This window comes from Ailuropoda melanoleuca, chromosome 2 (assembly GCF_002007445.2).
Source record: "Ailuropoda melanoleuca isolate Jingjing chromosome 2, ASM200744v2, whole genome shotgun sequence".
NCBI classification, from domain to species: Eukaryota; Metazoa; Chordata; class Mammalia; order Carnivora; family Ursidae; genus Ailuropoda; species Ailuropoda melanoleuca.
In genome coordinates, this window is record NC_048219.1 from 98,512,412 (window position 1) to 98,531,565 (window position 19,154).

The 19,154-nt window shown below is 52.8% G+C and overlaps 1 protein-coding gene across 1 annotated transcript in view; it reads left to right on the forward strand.

The window, feature by feature from the left end:
* TFCP2L1 (transcription factor CP2 like 1) overlaps positions 1-18,524 on the forward strand; it is a 58,539-nt gene extending 40,015 nt beyond the window's left edge. The window contains exons 8-15 of the mRNA XM_034654394.1: positions 2,634-2,725; positions 4,640-4,688; positions 4,780-4,873; positions 6,693-6,783; positions 7,757-7,860; positions 11,185-11,327; positions 15,211-15,262; positions 16,161-18,524. Coding sequence (XP_034510285.1) covers positions 2,634-2,725; positions 4,640-4,688; positions 4,780-4,873; positions 6,693-6,783; positions 7,757-7,860; positions 11,185-11,327; positions 15,211-15,262; positions 16,161-16,207 — 672 coding nt within the window. The 3' untranslated portion in view covers positions 16,208-18,524. The remainder of the gene's footprint in view (positions 1-2,633; positions 2,726-4,639; positions 4,689-4,779; positions 4,874-6,692; positions 6,784-7,756; positions 7,861-11,184; positions 11,328-15,210; positions 15,263-16,160) is intronic.
* Positions 18,525-19,154: the final 630 nt, after the last annotated feature.

Below are 19,154 nucleotides of genomic sequence, written 5' to 3' on the forward strand. Positions count from 1 at the left end.
GTGCATACGCTGGGAACCTCTGCAGCTTCCGTTCTCAGAGCTGCTGCTCTGTTGTGTGGTTGGATACTAGAATGTGTTTCCCCAACCCAGACCCTGACAGCGCCCTGCTCCCGCCATCCTTGTGTCCAGTGTACTGCTACCGCTGGCCTCCGCTGGTGCCCCCTCTTCCTGGGCTCTGGTTTTCTTTTTTTTTTTCTTTTTCTTTTTTGTTACTTGAGATAGCACACAAGCAGGGGGAGCAGCAGAGGGAGAGGCAGTCTCCCCTCTGAGCAGGGAGCCTGATGTGGGGCTCGATCCTAGGACCCTGGAACCATGACCTGAGCTGAAGGCAAAAGGCAGACGCTTAACCGGCTGAGCCACCCAGGCGCCCCTCTGCTGGTTTTTTTTTCTTTTTTTATTTTTTTTTTAAAGATTTATTTATTTGACAGAGCGCCAGCGAGAGAGGGAACACAAGCAGGGGGAGTGGGAGAGGAAGAGGCAGGCTCCCAACGGAGGAGCCTGATACGGGGCTCTATCCCGGGACCCTGGGATCACGCCCTGAGCCAAAGGCAGACGCTTAATGGACTGAGCCACCCAAGCACCCCTTTGCTGTTTTTTTTTTTTTTTTAAACAACTATTCCCCACTGTGTTCTACAGTCGGTCCAGCTCGTGGGCATTTGTTCATTGAATAATGTGACTTGCTCAGAAGGCCTTCCACAGATGCACAAGGCCCAGCACTGGCTGTGGTGGGGTTAAGGCTGTGTTAAGGGTGAGGCCTGGGCACAGAGCAGCTAAGAGAACGGTGGCCAGTCCTGCCTGATGAGGATGTGTGTGTGTGTGTGTGTGTGTGTGAGAGAGAGAGAGAGAGAGAGCGAGAGTGCAAGAGAACGTGTAATAAGCCGTATGCAGAAGGCTGTTTGCAACAAGATAGAGCACAGAAGCAGTTTTGCGGCTGAGACAGATGTGTACTGGCATTGTATCGTGCTTAGGATTTCAGTGGCCAGACAGTCCTGGTGCAGGAAGAGCCTGGCTTACTCTCAGCAGCAAAGCAGTGCTAGGCCCTGCATTCATGAATCAGAGCTCAGACCAGTTAGTTCTCCCCAGACCCTAGTCCCCTCCGTGGGTGTCCCCCAGGGTGCCCTCCATCCTCCCACCGCCCTCTGCCTCCAGACACCTTTCCCTTCCAGCCTGAGCCTCAGGCTCTCTGCTCCTGACTGTCCTCTGACTTCGGGCTGGGGGTGCTTAGACCACATCCATCCAAGCCGTTGTCAGAGCATGGTGTGGTTGGTCAAAACACCCACCTGGCCCATGACCTTGCCAGGTGACAGGTTGTCAACTTTTCCTCCTCAACTCCCCGGATTTAGCACCACGAAATTCCAGCCCACATGCGCAAGAGAGTTAAATATTTACCAACCTGTGGTTCGGTGGGGGATAGTAAATCTTCAGGAATGCTTCAAGTTGGCCCTCTCCAAAGAGGTGTCATCCCAGGGAAGGGAAGAAATGAATACTTTGTCCGCTGGCTTCCCCAACAGGCAAAACCTGTATGTCTTTGCTTTCTTTGGGTGATTCTCACGTATGTTCTTTTTTGGCTTTTGCACAAGAAGTGCCTTGGGGTCAAGGGTCACGTCTCTCTCGCATCTTCTGTGTCTCCCTTAGTTCCTAGCAGGACATCTGACATGTAACGGGCACGCATAGAATGTCGGGGGGCTGGCTTGCTCCTGGAGGTGCTCCCATGCCTCCCACTCTCCAGGGCCTACTGGCCGATTCTGTTTTCATTTTTTTTTTTGTAACGGTTTATTTATTTATTTGACAGAGAGGCAGTGAGAGAGGGAACATAAGCAGGGGGAGTGGGAGAGGGAGAAGCAGTTCCTGCTGAACAGGGAGCCCGATGTGGGGCTCGATCCCAGAACGCTGGGATCATGACCTGAGCCGAAGGCAAACACGTAACGACTGAGCCACCCAGGTGCCTCTGATTCTGTTTTCAAATTTTCAGGTTTTAGTTCTGGATTTTTTTTTTTTTTTTAGATTTTTATTCATTCATTTATTTTAGGGGGAGAGAGGAGGGGGAGGAGCAGAGGGAGAGGGACAAGCAGACTCCCTGCTGAGCGTGGAGCCTGACGTGGGGCTCTATCTCAATGACCCTGAGATCACGACCTGAGCCCAAACCAAGAGTCTGGACGCTTCACTGACTGAGCCACCCTGGCACCCCAGTACTGAACTTAATTGATGATTTTTGTTGGAAGTTACCCGTGTCATGTATTCCTTCTTTCATGCATGGACACATTTGTCTGTACCGGGAAAACCTGCCTCTGGGCTACTGTGTTGTTAGCTCTCTTTTCCTGTGGACCCAGGTGACCGATGATGTTTCTTTCCCTCGTTGGTTCGACTGCTAGGAAGCTCACAGAGATGCGTGCTTGCTTTGCTCTCTCTGGGAATGACTGAGTTGTAGGCCCCTTCTCTGCGGTGCTCGATTTCTTGGGCGTGGCCCCAGTAAACCCACACTTCACTACCTCACGGGGGCCCGTAGTTTCCTGCGCCAGCCTTGCTGGATGCTGGTTTGGGAGGGAGAGGAGCCAGGTCAGCACCTCTGTAGCCCGAGTTCCTCCTGACTGTCACAGCCCTCGAGTCACTGCCGCCTTGTGCTCTTTCCACAGTGCTCCCCGTGGCCCGACATGGCCTACCAGGTGAACAGCGCCCCGTCTCCAAGCTACAATGGCTCTCCAAACAGCTTCGGCCTTGGCGAAGGGTACGCCCACCGTCTTTCCCTTTGGATTGAGTGATGATGGGTGTAGGCTCCTTTCTTGATCTTCCTCTCCGTGTCTTCCCTCTTGGGGATCAGTGTGGGCTTCGGGTGGCACTTTTAATATCAGCACAGCTTTCTGTGCTCGGAGACGCTTCTGTAAACGCTGTCTGCGGGGGCAGCAGCCCGGAACCCACCCACCCACCCTCCCCCCTGTAGAAGCAGGTGGGCAAGCAGGTTGGCCTGCGGGTGCCCTCCAGGGCAGAATGGCCTTATAGACAGACAGGAGGCAGCTGTCCGGGCAGCTCTAGCGGCTACGAGGGGCCGTCCTGGTTCTTTCTGCGGCCCCCGTGTGCGTTCTCCAGGCAGCGTGGGTCAGCTCAGGATGTTCCCTGCCCTGGGTTTCAGGGCTGGTAACGCGGGAGTGGCCTCACTCCTGGTCACCTGGCTCTGCAGATGCACAGGCCACACTGACTCTTAAGGTGACAGACATGCAGGGGCTGGCGGGCATTCGTCCCACCTGTCCCAGGCTGCGTGGCACAGGGAAGGCTCACGGCTCCAGTGTGATGGCTGTGCACAGCCTGGTCCTGTTCCTGGGGGGCAGTGGGGAGCAGGGAGACACCAGGCAGGTTCAGGAGGTAGGTGTGGAACCTGTGGGCTCCTCAAAGTCCGTGATGGCGTACAGAGAACTTTCCTAATGAGAGAGTGAGAGTGTCCATGAACTTGATGTCAACAAGGTCAGGAGGGGCCTCCCTGAGAAGGGGGGGAGGGCATGTAGCCAAGGTGTCGTGTTCAGAGTGAGATGGAGCAGGTGTTAAACCCCTCCCTCTGGGGTGAGTTCTTAACCTCCCTCAGCCTCACCTTCTCCGCTACCAAAGGAGTGAGGATTCATGCAGGGTCGGGGGGACTGTGTAAGGTGCCTGGCACCTCACAGACGCTGGACAAAGGGCAGCTCTTGCCACTGATGACCGGTCTGAGGGTCATCCCAGCGAGGGCCTTTTCTTTATTGTTACCGTGGTAAGGTGCACGCAAAGGAGCGCTTACCAGGTTGTCATATTAAACGTAGAGTGAGACACCCACATCCATCCACCTTGTGCCTTCTCCACTGTCTGTCTGGGAGAGTCATTTAAAAATGTATCCTTCTGGGGTGCCTGGGTGGCACAGCGGTTAAGCGTCTGCCTTCGGCTCAGGGCGTGATCCCGGCGTTGTGGGATCGAGCCCCACATCAGGCTCCTCCGCTATGAGCCTGCTTTCTTCCTCTCCCACTCCCCCTGCTTGTGTTCCCTCTCTCGCTGGCTGTCTCTATCTCTGTCGAATTAAAAAAAAAAAAAGTATCCTTCTCTTAATTTAAAAAAATCCAGGTGTTCAGGTCTGTGCCTTCCCCAGGAGTGAGCCCCGGAGGGAGGGCGGTGGGCCCCCAGCCATGAGAATGTTCTCCTTGTGGATGGATGCCACGCTGCGGCCTGCCTGTTCAGGGCAGGATACCTTTCCCGGGAGCCCGCAGCCCTCTCCTGTCTCCGCAGAGAGGGGCTTGGCTGCCGCTGTCCGGGAGTGGCATCTGGTGCTCCTCGGGCAGCCTGCCCTGCCCTGGGGCCAAGGCTGGGGGGGGACCTCTGTGTGGGAGGGAATGGGATGCAAACAAACCCCAAGCTCAGGGTGGAGGGGTGACCATTGGCCAGGCTGTGTTGCCAGTCGGAACGTCACGTCCACCCTGAGGGGTTGGTCAGGGATTTTTGAGGGTTGTGCAGGCGGTCCCGCTGACGTGTCTGTGACCTGGGAAATTCCTGAGGCCCTGCTGCATTTACAACGACTGCCATTCCATGAGCATGGGGAGGGGAGAGTGCCAGGCTGGGAGAGGGGACCATCCCCACGTCCCTGAAGGGATCCCCGCACCTGATGGCCTGTTCTCTTCCTTTGCAGGAACAGCTCTCCGACGCACCCGGTGGAGACCCTGCCCCTGGGCAATGATGTAAGTGTCTGCAGCCGGGCTCTCTGGCTGCGTGTCCCTGGCAGACCTGGCGTGGTCATGTCAAGGACCCCTCCTCTCTCTCTGCCTGCAGCACCTGCTTCCATCAGCCTCCATCCAGGACGCCCAGCAGTGGCTCCACCGAAACAGGTTCTCACAGTTCTGCAGGCTGTTCGCCAGCTTCTCGGGTGAGCATCTCTGTGTTGTTTTTAAAACCCATTAGAAGTACTTCACAAAGCCAGTTGCCTTCCTGGACTTGGCCCACAGTCCCCGCAGCGTCATGGCTTGATCCCGGGGACCCAGTGTGGTGTGGGTCACTTGCTCACTTTTGCTGATCCTGGACCAAGTGCTAAAATAGGAAGCCCTGCCCCTGGGAGTTTCCAGTTGAGTGTGGCTTGCAGGGAGGACCATCTGGGTCCCCTGAGGTGGGCCCTGGTCCGCCCGGGAAGGGTCCCCTGCACCAGGCGAGCTGGGGCACACTCAGTAGGCCTTCCTGGCACTTTTCCTACCACAGTCCTGACCATCACTTGTGCTGTCCCTGGAGCCATGACCTGGGAGGTGGTGGCGAAGCCACAGGGGAGAAGGGGAAGCTGCTGCTTCCTTCAGGCCCTCACCAGTGGGGCTGGCAGACAGACCCAGAGCCAGGGCCGTGGGGCATAAGGGTAAACGGAGCAGTGAACCCTGCCACCGAGTTGAGTCAATCCACGGTGACCAGGAGTAAAGCAGGCTCGGTGGGGGGGACCTGGCTTGGGTCAGGGAGGAGCGGGGAGGGATGCTGCCATTTTCAGGGAGGGGGGTTGCTCAGCAGAGGCCTTCCTGAGACGGTGCCCTTGAGCAGGGGCTGGGCCCAGGGAAGGAAGTGAGTCAAGTGGGTATGGGGACAGTGAAATGTCCAAGCAGGGAGAAAGTGCAAAGGCTGTGAGGAGGGGGGCCGGCCTGCCTGGTGTGGCCACAGAGCCGGACACTCAGGTGAGTGGGGCCAAGTGGACTGGGAAAGGACGTGAAGTCAGAGAGGGACCGAGAGGCTTTGTGAACAGTGGAGGGATTTTTGGCTTTTACTTATGTAGAGGGAGCCATTGTGCCTACAGAATTATGCCTGAAACTCTGAACTGTGGCAGGAAAGGGGGGTTGGATATTGTCACTTGTGGCCATGTGGCTGCTGGCTTGTTTTCAGCAGAAGGCTGATTGGTAGTGTACTTGTCCCCAGGAGAGTCCATATGGGCACAAGGCTCCAGGGGTCTCGTTGGGCTTTGAGGAAGGGACTGCATCCACATCCATGGGTAAGGATGTTCATAGACCTTTATTCGTAATCGCTCCCGGCTGGGAGCAACCCTGTGCCCGTCGGCAGAGAATGGACACGTGATTGTGCTGTGTTCGCGCAGTGAGTAATACTAATAATGGGCATGAACAAGTCCTTAGAGCTTGGAGAGAGGGAGCCGGACATGGGAAAGTGCATCCTATTCCATTCCACTGACATAAATGTCAAAGAAGCAAGTAAAACTTAAGTGCCGGAGGGGTCAGGAGGAGGGGGAGTGGCTGGCACAGGGCGAAGGGGGTGAGGGGGGAAGGTGGGAACGTTCCACCTCTCGTACTGTGTGCTGGGAGCACAGCTGCACTCACAGTGGCCGCAGGCAGGGAGCTGTGCGCGCACGTCTGCGTTTAGACAAGTGCGTGTGTTGTCAGCGTCCTGTGCTGGGTTACGTGCACTTGTGCTGTGTGCCGGCAAATGGTACAGAGGGAGGGACAGGCAGGCACAGCTGGTGAGGGCCGGTTGGCTTCTGTCAGTGCCCGTCTGTTCCGCTGAGCTTTGAGGACACCACTCATCTCTTGGTCTGTGATTTCCTGATGTGTAGCTTTTTGTTGTTTCTCTCTCCGTGGAACGTCCAGTGCCCCTGAGGATGAGGCTGACTCTTCCCTGTCCCCTGCCCATGGTGCGACATCTGCAGGTGCCCGAGGATGGACTTTTCTGTGTGTCCCACTAACGGGCGGCCCCATCTCCCTGCCTAGGTGCTGACTTGCTGAAGATGTCTCGAGACGATTTGGTCCAGATCTGTGGCCCTGCAGATGGGATCCGGCTCTTCAATGCCATCAAAGGCCGGTGGGTGTCTGTTTCCAGCTGGACGCAGGGTATGGCAGGAAGCCCCATCTCAGCTGCTTGGATGCTGCCATGTAGGCCAGCTGGTGGGGACAGGGCTCCTCCTGGGGCAGGTGCAGGAGGAGGCCATGGGGGGGCAGGCAGGGCTGAGCCCCTGGAGGCCCCTTCTGCTTCTTGGTTTGGCAGGAGCCTTGGCCTTCTGGATCTCAGCGCCTCAGCCTCACCCTTGGGTGCCCAGCTGCTTGCACGGTCCTGGGCCTCCAGCTGCCTCCTCCCAGAGGGAGGGGTGGGACTGTGCGGCAGTTCTCAGTTCTTTGCGCAGACTGGAGGGCAGGGCTGGGTCTGAGGGAGCTTCCTGCCATGGTGGAAATGTCCAGCAGCCCCGGCCACATGTTGGCTGTGGGGCGCTTGGTCTCAGGCTGATGCGACTGACCAAGCAAGTTTTAAATCTCCTTCCCCTTTCACGCACGGACAGCACAGTTTTAGAGTGAGGGCGAGAGCCTGGGTGTGCATCTCAGACCGGGCTCTTACGAGTTCTACAGTAGACGAAAGCCCTAAGCCCTGTGAGCCTCTGTTTCCTCCTCTGTAAAATGAAGGCCATGGTTCCAGTCCCCTAGGTGTGTTATCAATGAAAGGAGGTAGACATTTGGAGTTTTGGAAATGGTGCCTGGGGCAGGGTAAGCCAGAGAAAGTGTTTGCTCTTGTTACTGCCCTGAAAAACACCTTGTGTCTTGAGATGCGTGTTCTGGGCAGAGCACTGAAGGAGCAACTTGGAGGACCTGGAGGGGTCAGCCCTCCCTCTGCCTCTAGACAAGTCTGCCTGAGGCTGTAGAGACCCAGCCAAAGGCCGCCTGCATCCCCACAGCCTCCTTTCTTCTCCTGAATCCTTTCCTCTGCTAGTTCCACCCTGTGTTTGGAACATTCTGGAATGCTCTCCCCCTCAATGCCTGCTGTTTACTTCCCCTCCTCCTGCCAGGAATGTGAGGCCAAAGATGACCATTTACGTCTGTCAGGAGCTGGAGCAGAACCGAGCGCCACTGCAGCAGAAGCGGGATGGTGGTGGGGACAGCAGTCTGTGTGGTGAGTTGTGGGGAGCCCTCCCCCGCCCCGCCAACCCAGGGCCGGGTGGTCAGGTCCCAGGAAGACACAGCAGCAGCAACATGAGTCCTCTTGCTGAGAACGTGTCCACTGATCACCTCACTCTGCTTTCGTGCAGGATGAGTTTTTGTTAGAACTTCCTCCTGGGATTGAAATGTTCAAGGTGGAAGCCCTGTTCCAGAACATCCGGTCCAGCTTCTCATTTGCTCCTTGGGGAGCAGGCCCAGAGAGGGGGTTGTGTCGCCCCACAGCCACTTCCTTAGCCACTCATGGGAGAATTGGGAGTTAGGCCTTCTGGCTCGCAGGCTGGTGACAAGTGACACTCGATGGCCAGATTCCCGGAACCCTTCCTCCTGTGGTGTGCCCTCCAGCTGGACGAGTCTTTCCTATTTTGTTTGGAGGCTGCACGAGGGCTAAGGAGCACAGCTGCAGGAGCTTGGGGCACCTCAGGGGCATGTGACTCTCTTGGGTTGGCAGTTTGGAGGCAGTTGGGACAGAAGCTTCGAGGTCAGCTGAGCATGGACACCAGTGCTGGCCGTGCCATGTATTGGTCGTGTGGCCTTGGGCAGGGTAGCAGGGCCTGTGTGTCCACTCCTGCAGAATTCCGTATAGAACACAGATAGCGATGCTACCCCCAGAGGTGGGAGGTTGTGGCGAGACAAGGCGTGTAAAGCGAAGCACCTTGCTTCTGAGTGTCTGGGAGTGCTGAGGGTCTGGCCAGCGGCCGGTCTCAAGCCGCGGAGTGCGTGCTCTTCTGTGATGTCTGCAGAGAGCGAGGGAGCACCGTGTGTGCCTCCGCAGGTCCCTCCAGAGGGGTAAGAAAGCTCACGGAGTCCCTGTCCAAAGGGCTTCCTGTGTGCTCACTTACTCGCTTCTCCTTGTATGCACTGTTGGTATGTTCCCTGGCGGGGGGACACTGAGGCACAGGGTGGGTCACTGCCCCCAGATGACAGTGTTGCATGTGGCAGAGCCAGAACCCAAACATTCGAACCCTGGGAGTTGGCTTCTGAGCCCTCCGTCTGGCCCCTGTACATTTCTGGAGAATGGCTAGGTCCTCCCCCTGCTTCTCAGCTGTTAGCCTTTGAGGGACAGATCTGGAGGCTTGGGGTTTCCTGCACGTGTGGAAAGGGCAGCCTCGTGCACGGCACCTGCCCAGTGCTGCTGCCCCCACATACACCCTGGGGCCCCGGGACGTGCGGAGATTGTTCCAGGGCTTGCTTCTAGGGTGGCTGAGTTGGGATTTGAGCCTGGGATTGCCTACTCTAGAACTCGTGTTTCCCCCAACTGCTACTGCCACGGCCCTGGAGGAGAGGTGGCTCGGGACGCGTTCAGAGGAGTGTCCCACAGACCCTTCAGCCACCCCAAGCACTCCTGGCCGCACCCACACTCGCCTGGGGCAGGGAAGGCTGGTGACCGCAGGTGGCAGGTTACAAGTAAGCTGTCTAGGTCTCTCTGGCCGGCCTCATTTGTTGGGGAGTGAACTCAGAGAATAGCGGAAGGGGCTCCGAAACGTTGAAAAGCAATAGGAGTACGTTAGCATCTGTTAGAAAAGAGTGCTAGAGAAGAGCGGTGGCGTTCTTGCCTGGTATTCACACTGGAGGGGCGGTGGCCGCATGCTCTGCACAGAATCTGATGGCTGGTCAGCCTGTCTGAAATCCTGGGACGCCATGGCCTCTGCCACCCCCTCTCAAAGGGAGCCAGTGTGTGTGTGTGTGTGTGTGTGTGTTTGCACGTGCATGCATGCGTGCTTTTGAAATACAGGGCCTTTGATCAGACTTTCTGAAACCAAGGGTTCCTCAGTTGAGGTAGGAGTTTGGGAACCTTTAGTTTGCCTTTGCCTTAATGCTTTGCCTTTGAGGAACTTGAGGCCCCCAAGTGTTGAGTCGTCTGCCCCAGGGCACCCACAGAGCTCCCTCCTACCCGGCTGGTTGGGTTTCCTGTAAGGAAGCATCTCCAGCCTTCTGGTCAGTGTTCTCTTCCAGCCAGCCAGCTGGTGATGCCCAGTGCCCCTAGTCCGTCTGTGGTCACAGTGCTGGAGCGGAGTGGTATTTGTGCTGTGGAGGGGGGCAAGGATGAGACCCTTGGGATGTCAGTTAGTTATCCCTTGCGGAGGAAGGGGAACCCTCCTACACTGTTGGTGGGGATGCAGGCTGGTGCAGCCACGATGGAAAACAGTATGGAGGTTCCTCAGAAAGTTAAAATAGCGCTACCCTATGACCCAGCAATTGCCCTACTAGGTATTTACCCAAAGCATACAAAACTACAGATCTGAAGGGGCACCCGCACCCTGGTGTTTATAGCAGCGATGTCCACAACAGCCGAAGTATGGAGAGAGCCCAGATGTCTGTTGCCAGATGAATGGATGGATAAAGGAGATCTGGTTACACACATACACACACAGGAATATTACTCAGCCATCAAAAAAATGAAATCTTGGTATTTGCAGTGACGTGGATGGAACTAGAGGGTATTACGTTAAGTGAAATAATTCAATCAGAGAAGGACAGTTATTGTATGATTTCACTCATGTGGAATTTAAGAAACAGAGGAGCATAAAAAAGGGAGGGAAAAATAAAGCAAGACAAAATCAGAGAGGGAAACAAACCACAAGAGACTCTTAATCATAGGAAACACACTGAGGGTCGCTGGAGGGGAGGGGGTGGGGAGATGTGGTAACTGAGTGATGGACATTAAGGAGGGCACGTGATGTAATGAGCACTGGCTAGTACATAGGACTGACGAATCACTGACCTCTACCTCTGATTAATAATACACTATATGTTAATTAATTGATTTTAAATACAATTAAAAAAAAGCAGTTATCCTTAAATCCCGCTCTTTGGCCCCTGGAGCCGTCCAGTGACCCCTCTAAGCCATGGAAAGAAAGGAAAGGGGATGCAGGAGTTCTCCTCTCTCCTGCAAGGGTGTATGCATCTGGCCACACATCAGAATCACTAGAAGCTTGTTAGAAATAGAGAGTTCTGCCAGCCATTCTCCCCAGCCTCCGCCCCGCCAAGGGTGTCACTGGGTGTGGGGTGGTTGTAAGGAATTCTCCATTTTACGTAAGATCCCCTTGAGAGAGCCTGGAACAGGAGTGAGAGCCGTAGTCCGGCTGCCTTCCCCTGCCACTGGGCTCTGCAGTGGCTTTGTGCCTGTTACAGCCCAGATTCCATGGAATGAATCTGAGCTCGAGCATCCCTGCAACTGAGTGACTGATGGCAGGGTGGGGGTTGGGCTTAGGGGGTAGACAGGCTCCTTAGAACTCAGGGGTGTGTTCTATAGAAGGCCCTGTCCCTCGCCCTCCAGTGTACCATGCCATCTTCTTGGAGGAGCTGACCACCTTGGAGCTGGTTGAGAAGATCGCCAACCTGTACAGCATCTCCCCCCAGCATATCCAGCGAGTCTACCGGCAGGGCCCCACGGGCATCCACGTGGTGGTGAGCAACGAGGTGAGCGCTGCCCCCACCCCTCTCATGGCCCGGGGCTTGGGGCTGTAGGGAGGCATGGGGGACCTGCGCCAGAAACGCCCCTTCCGGGCTTCGGGGATGACTTCTGCCCAAGGATGGCAAACGGGTTTCATCTGCATGCCACATGCTCTCGGCTGCCCCCAGAGTGCGGGGGAGGAGAGTTCTGAGGCTCTGAATAGCTACCTAGTATCCACTCCGTACCTCGTCCTTGGCTGGGCGCCGTGCAGGAACCATGGCATAGGCTACAGCCCTGCCCCCGGGTATGCTTACAGTCAGGGCTGTAAGAAGTCAGGAGGAGGGTGGGCGGCAGGTCCCAGGGTGGTGGAATGGACTGAGGGCCAGGTGATGGAGAGGATGCAGGCCACATGGGAGCACAGAGCCCTCTTCTGACTGGCGAAAGTGCCATGGCCTTCCTGGGTCTATCCTTGGCTGCACAGACCTGTGTGGGGCACGAGCGGCCGCTGGCAGAGGGCACAGAGCAATCTGGTCCCACTGCTGGCCAGCGAGGGTTTGCAGCTACATTTAGGCATTCCTGATGCCTTGTTTTAAGCTTGCTCTATCCCGGATCCCTCCTCTTGCTAGCTAATAATAGTCAAGAGTGCCAGCATCTAAGTGCACATGTAGTGACTCATTCAGTCCTGCCAGCCTCCCTATGAACTGGGTGAAACCCTGTGTCACAGATAGGAAACTATGCCCCAGGTTGCACAGCCCGTAAGGAACTAGGGTGGGAACCCTCATGTCCAGATGGAGAGCCCACTCTTGCAGCCAGCTAGGCCAGCCCACCTCCCCTGAAATGAGGCCTTTGGAGAAACAGAGCTGGGCTGATGGGAGCAGGGGTAGCACCCTGAGCCCCCAGGAGACCCCAGCAAGCCCATGGTGGGAGCTCTGAGAACATCTGTGTAGAGGAAGCGGTACATGAATGGTGTCTGGGGAAGTAGAGAGGATGTGGGCTCTGGAATCGTACACGTGTCCCCACCTTGCTGCTAGGAGTGGAGTGACCCTGAGTAGATTTACTTAACCTCTTTGAGCCTCAGTTTCCACATCTATAAAACGGGGATAATTAAACCCACTGAGCAGGTTGTAGTAGGGGTAAAATGAGAAAGAGTCAGGCACGGGGAGACATCGGTGGGATGGTGATGGTAATTGACAGTGATAGGCACTTGTAACTTTTGGGAGCAAGTGATGGAGGGATCTTTAAGTTTGACAATATATGAACTGTAAAGCTTGTAATGGTCTGTATATTTCATATTTTGTCGTTGGTGATAATCCTTTCGCCACTTACCATTACTGTTGCCCGAGCCCCTTAAATGGGAATCCCCCATTTCGTGGGAGTTTGGTCCTGGAGGTTGGCAGAGGGGTGGTGGTTCCTTCCTCTTGGTGGAACGTGAGACTCTGATCTTGGGGTTGTGAGTTCGAGCCCCATGTTGTGTGCAGAGATTACTTAAAAATTAAAAAAAATCTTTAAAAAAAAGTAATTCACAGTTAGTAAAAGTTAGGGAATACAAAACAGCTGAAGGCAAATTCGAAAGGCATTTCGCTTCCCTCCTCTTTCCTAGAGGAGTTCATACTAGCGTGTGTGTGATGCTGCTGGATCCTGTTTTGTGTGGGTGTCTGTCGTGTGCCTGGGCGTGGGGTAGCTGTGGATTCTTAGAACACTCAACAGAGACCCAGCTGTACATTCGTCTGCCGCTTGCTAGTTTTGTCCCCAGGTCAGAATTCCTTCCATATCATTCCATTTAAATCTCAGGCAGCTGTTTCCCTACCCCCACTGCACAGACAGAATGAAGCCCAGTGTTCCTGACCTAAGCACTTCTTGAGAATAGCCAGGGAGGTTAGGACCCCTGAGCAACACAGGAAAACTCGGCACTTTGCATCTCGGAATAAATTTCTTCGGCTAAGACAAAAGCCAAGAATGTGCAGAACCCTTGCCATGTCACGGGTCCCTGCAGGAAGTCCCTTCCCCAGCTTGCCCTGTGCCCTCCCGAGTGGGCAGTTAAGCAAATGAAGCAGAGAACAGAACCACAGTGCTGCCTCAGCTAAGTAGGCGATTCTTATTCCCCGAAGTCTCCTTGCCTCTTAACCCTGAATCAATTGGAAACCTTTGGTTCTTAATTGCCCGGAGTGCTGGAGGCGGCCCGGCCAGCCGCGGAGCGGCCCCCGAGGTGCAAGGGCACTTAATTAAACAAGGGAGTTACTGATTAAGCCTGTGTGGGCTCTGCGTAGGGCTTTGCATGCCCAAGTGGCTGGGCTGCCAAGAGTCCTAGAGGGAGCAGGCCAGCAGCATAGAATAAATGTACTTCACGCATCATTAGGCCCCACAGGGAGGGGCAGGGGTCGACAGGTGGGTGGATTTGCAGGATTGGGGGCAATAATTCAGAGGAGGCAATGACATCTGGGTTGCATTTTTTAATTTGGAAAGGGGTTTTGCTGCATGTTAGCTAGTGTGTGTGTTGTGGCTATGTTTAAGTATTTAAATATTCTTTCCATTTATATTGTGACATATGGCATCTGTATGCAAGGAGTACATAGAACTTATTTTTACCATTTAAGGAAGAAGTAAGTGCCCAATACCTATACTCAGGTGAATGCAATATTATGTTAGAAGCCGCTCTCTGGGCTGATTGCCTCTTCCACTCCGCCTCTCCACCTGCCGGAGCAATTTCATGCTAGTTGTTCCCGTTTCCTCCTCAATATATTGTTTAATTTTGCCCACGTTTAAACTTCATATAGATGGAACAATAGCATGTTTTTCTGTGACCTTCTTTAATTTCGCTTTATGTTTTTGAGATTCACACTTGCTGAGATGCTGCTGGAGGTCCCTGACCCACTGCATGGCGTGGCGTGATGAGGTCACAGTTTGTTCATGCTTCTGCAGCTGATCGACATGGGGCTGTTTCCAGCTATCTTTTTTTTTTTTTAAGTTTTTATGTAAGTAATCTCCGCACCCCACGTGGGGCTCTAACTCAACCCCAAGATCAAGAGTCGTGTGCTCTTCGAACTGAGCCCCCCAGGTGCCCCCTCCAGTTCCCATTCTTAACAGCCGGTGCTGCTGTGAACATTGGTAGGTGTTGTTTGTGTGTGCACGTGCAAGGGTTTCTCTAGAACATTGGGCGGGAGGATTAAGGTACCAGGTCCTGTGGACAGCTTTGTAAAGTGGTTGCAGACATCAACACCCCACCAGCAGTGGGGGCCAGTCCCTATTGTTCTATATCCTGGTGCTGTTCTTTTGTCACAGGAGCAGCCCCATTTTACAGATGGGGCATGGAGACCAGAAGGAGAAAGGCTGACTTGTCCAAGGTCACTTGGTAGTTAAATCAAAACGAGAACCGCAGAGGCCGCTGAGTAAATCGTTCCATTCCTGCCACTTTGTAGACATAGGGAATGGTGCTATGTTTATATTGGTTCTCATAGGACTCTGATACGCAGAGGCTACTAATTACGAAGGTTTTTTTTTTTTTCTTAAGCACTTTAGTTTTTTATTTGTTGCTATTATAGACATACATGCTCCTGTAATGTGTCCATTATAGGGATTGGAGGACCCAGTAAGTAGGAAAAAGGAGAACGAAAGCAAAGATACATGGAGCCCTGTATTAAATGTTAACGTTTTGCTTCCCTGCCTGGCTCCTTTCTGTCCTTTCTGTTCAGTTTTTGTTGCGTATGATTACGATCATTTCGTACATTTATCTTGTTTCGTGTTTCCTTAATGAATGTTAAGTGGAACCATTTCCCTGCATTTGTGCAAGAACAGTGACTATCAGTTCTGCCTGCTGCGGTGGCTGGGGCTCCATGTTGCTGAGGCTTTTCATACTCATTTCATTCACGAACTTATTGTTGAGGGGACGTGGTCTCTCTTTTTGCCTTTCAGATGGTGCAGAATTTCCAAGATGAGTCTTGTTTTATTCTCAGTACCTTAAAAGGTAAAGCCCCGCCCCACCACACACACCCTTTTCTCTTGTTCAGTTGAAGTATGTTGGCTGTGTCCCCCACCCCCTCCCTGGGTAGTAGAGTGAGCAAAGAGCCAGACTGGTGAGTGGGGCCTCCCTGCACAGTGGGTCCCTCGAGAGAACATTATCTGGGAACTTCCTCTGGGGAAAAAGGAGCACAACGTCCTGTGAAACCCTGCCCTGGAGATTGGAGATTGGCTCCAAAATCCATTCCGAAAGGGAAATCCTGGCCAGGCAACCTGTTCTCCATGAACTCAGTGCTTGAGTAGAAGTAAGATGCATATGAATTTTTTTACAATGAGGGTCTCCAGGAGGAGCAAGTGTGGAATACAGCTGCAGAGCCTGCAGGCCTGGTGGGTCAGGGATCTGGGGCAGGGGTGGGACATGAAGGTTTCACCTGAGGAAGGAACTCGTATGCCAGGAGAAAGGCAAAACTATCTGTGACCTTCCTTAGGGCTAAGGTAGGTGAATGTATGGAGTATATCAGAATGAAAGCCCTATGTGACAGGGCCATTGTGTTGCCCTTGTTCCCTGGATCTAGCCAGCTGCTGCCTTCAGAGAGCTGGGGGCCGTAACACCCTGAGAACCACAGTTTGTAGCCACCTTGGATATAGAGCCTTCAGTTCTCGGGCCTAGAGTTATGGTAGAAAGGCCCCTTGCCAGGAAGAAACTCAGTAAGGCAGAAGGCGTGTGAAGGCATGTGTTAAAATGCCTGCTTTTGTTAGCACACTTTGCTCCTGGTGATCATATTTGGAGCCAGTATCCATGGCAGGGCTTCTCCTGGTGCACCAGTACCATGCCCTCCCTGATTCCCCCAGGTCGCGGTGTCAGGCCTTTCTTCCTGTCAAATGCCCGGTGTCTGTCTTTGCAGCCGAGAGCAACGATGGCTACCACATCATCCTGAAATGTGGCCTCTGAGCAGAAGCAGAACCAGCTCCCAGCCCCGTGGACTCCCTTGGACGTAGAAAACGCACCACCGTAAGCTGCGGCCTCACCTGGCAAGCTGTGACGAGGAGGGGCTTGGCCCCGTCTATGAAAACCGCGGACCAGTAAGCAGCAGAAACCCGTGGATGCAGTCTCTGGCATGCAGAAAGCCAGTGGCTCCTCTCTCCCTCCCTCTTGGCCTCCAGCTTCTGAATGGCTCCTTGGTCTTTGCCTGCTGTCCTAGAGGCAAACAGCGGGGGCGTCTTCTCTGAAACCCCTCCCTCCCGTGTTGGAGGCTAGTTCACTGGGTATCTTGGTGCCACTGTATCCTTCTGACCACTCCCCTGCCTCCAGGGAGAGCCCTGCCTCACCCCCAAGCTTCCCCTTCGCTGGTAACCGGCTCCGTGACCAGGACTGCTGACTGGATGTAGGTGCTTTGCCTCCATTTTGTCTTCATGTTGGTTTCCCTTCTCAGCGACCCTGGTGAACATCCAGCTTTCTGGTTCTTGGATGGATTGAGGGGAATGGGGTTTATTCTGTGCCTTCTGCTTCTTTCACCTTTCACCTTCACTCTCGTCTCTGAGGACCTGCTGCAGCGCCCAGAGATGGGCTCTCCTGTCTCTGCATTGGTCGTGTAGACCACTGAGCATGTGTAGGACCCGCCACACAGACCTGGGTCTACGCCCTTGGGAAGGGAGGGAGAGGATAGAACAACTATTTTCACGTACTTCCTCACAAGTATAAAAGGGATGAGAAAATGATTTTTTTTTCCTTGAGCTTCTTTCGTGTAATTTTATTTCCTCAGCAATCATGGGTAAAAGGAAGACTAGGAAATGAGTGTCCCATTGTGTGATCAGATGACCTTGACAATCATGATGGCAGGCCCTTGTGCGTGGACTTAACCAGGTCCCACTTAGAGATGACCTTGGTTAACCATTGCCAAACTTGCCAAGTTTCCCAGGGGCATTGTCTCTTCTCTGAGGGCCCCCATTTAAATGTTTATCTTTTTTCATGTGTAGAGGGAGTGTTAGGGCATTTTGCCTGCATTGAGATGGTTGGATCGCCTTTCTTAGTGGCTCAACTATGGGGAAATTTGAGTACGGTTAATTCAGGAATTAGTCTTTGTCTTGCCTCTGTTTCCTGGGATCCAGTCATCTATACTCTTTGCTAACTTAGGTTTATCTTCAAAGTACAGGGAAGCCCTTTGACCAACCGAGCAGGATTTTACATTTTCTAAAGTGGAGCTTTTGGGGAATATAGTGTTAGGGTCAAAGATGTTAGGAACTGGGTAGACCTTGTTTTACAGAGGAGAAAATTGAAGCCTAGGGGGCAACGTAGTGAGTGATAGGGCAATGATAGAAATTTATCATATAAATAAGATGCTTCAGATGGGAAAGGGGCTCTCTAGTCATGGTTATGTTGGGACAGCAGGAATGGTGTTCCTCCAGAGTAAAACAGCCTCCTGATTCCTTTTCATTTTTGAGGGAGGATGGGGGAGCAGGCAACAGCTTTATTGAGATAAAATTCACAGACCATACAGTGTCCCCATTTATAGTGTGTAACGCAGTGGTTTTTTGTGAATTCACAGAATCAGCACATTGAATTTGAGAAGATTTTCCTTACCCCCAGAAGAAACCCTGTTCCCTTTAGTGATCACCCTTCTTTTCTCCCCCCAGTTTCCTTGGTCTTATGCAACTGCGAATCTACTTTCCGTATGGATTTACGTATGTATGTTGGACCTATCACGTATATGGAATCAAGGTGGCCTTTTGTGGTTGGCTTTTTTTTTTTTTTAACTAGCTAATGTTTTCTAGGGTCATCCTTGTTGAACATGTATCCATACTTCAAGCCTTTTTAGAGCTGAATAATGTTTCATTCTTTGGTTATATGTCCCACAGTTTTTATCCACTTGCCAGTTGATTGATATATGAGTTGTTTCTGGCTATTATGAATAATGCTGCTGTGAACATAGTTGCGTAGGTTTTTACATACATTTCTTGGGGGTATATACCTAGGAGCGGAATTGCTGGGTCATATAGAACTCTTATGTCTAACTTTTTGAGGAACAGCCAGACTGTTTTCCAAAGCAGTCGTGCCATTTCTCATTCCCACCAGCAGTGCACGAGGGCTCCTATTTCTCCCCATCCTCACCAATGCTTGCTAAGTATCTGCCTTTTTGAGTAGAGCATTCTGGTGGGTGCAAAGTGGTGTCTCCTTGTGGTTTTGCTCTGCATTTCCTTGATGGCTAATGGTGTTGAGCCTCTTTTCACGTGCTTATTGGCCACTTGTATGTCTTCTTTGGAGAACTGTCTATTTAGATCCTTTGCCCATTTGTTTGGGTCATTTGTCTTTTTTTTTTTTTTTTTTTTAAATTACTGAGTTGCATGAGTTCTCTGTATATTCTGCATGGAGGCCCTTTATCAGATACATGATCTGTAAAAATTTTCTCCCATTCTGTGGATTGTCTTCACTGTCTCATGATGTCCTTTGAAGCACAAAAGTTAATATGGATGACGTCTAAGATATATGTGTTTTTGTTGCTTGTGCTTTTCATGTCATACCTGAAAAACCACTGTGTAGTCCACAGTCAAGAAGATTTACACCTATGTTTCCTTCTAAGATTTTTTTTACTGTTTTAGCTCTCCAGCGGCCTTTGATTCATTTTACGTTACTTTTTGCGTACGGTATGAGGTAGAGGCCGAACATTGTTCTCTCGCGTGTAGATACCCAGTTGTTCCCACATCAGTTGTTGACCCTTGCTAGAGGCCCCTGATTCTTAACTGGATCTTTTCTTCTGGGATATGGGGTTGTCATTGGGAAACTCCTTTTTTTCCCCCCTCTTCCTTTTTTTATTTTAAACCCAGCCTATGTCTGGCTCCACCATTTTTATGGCCGTCTTTCTGTTTCTCCTCCTCCTGTCTCCCCCTTAACCTTCTCAGCA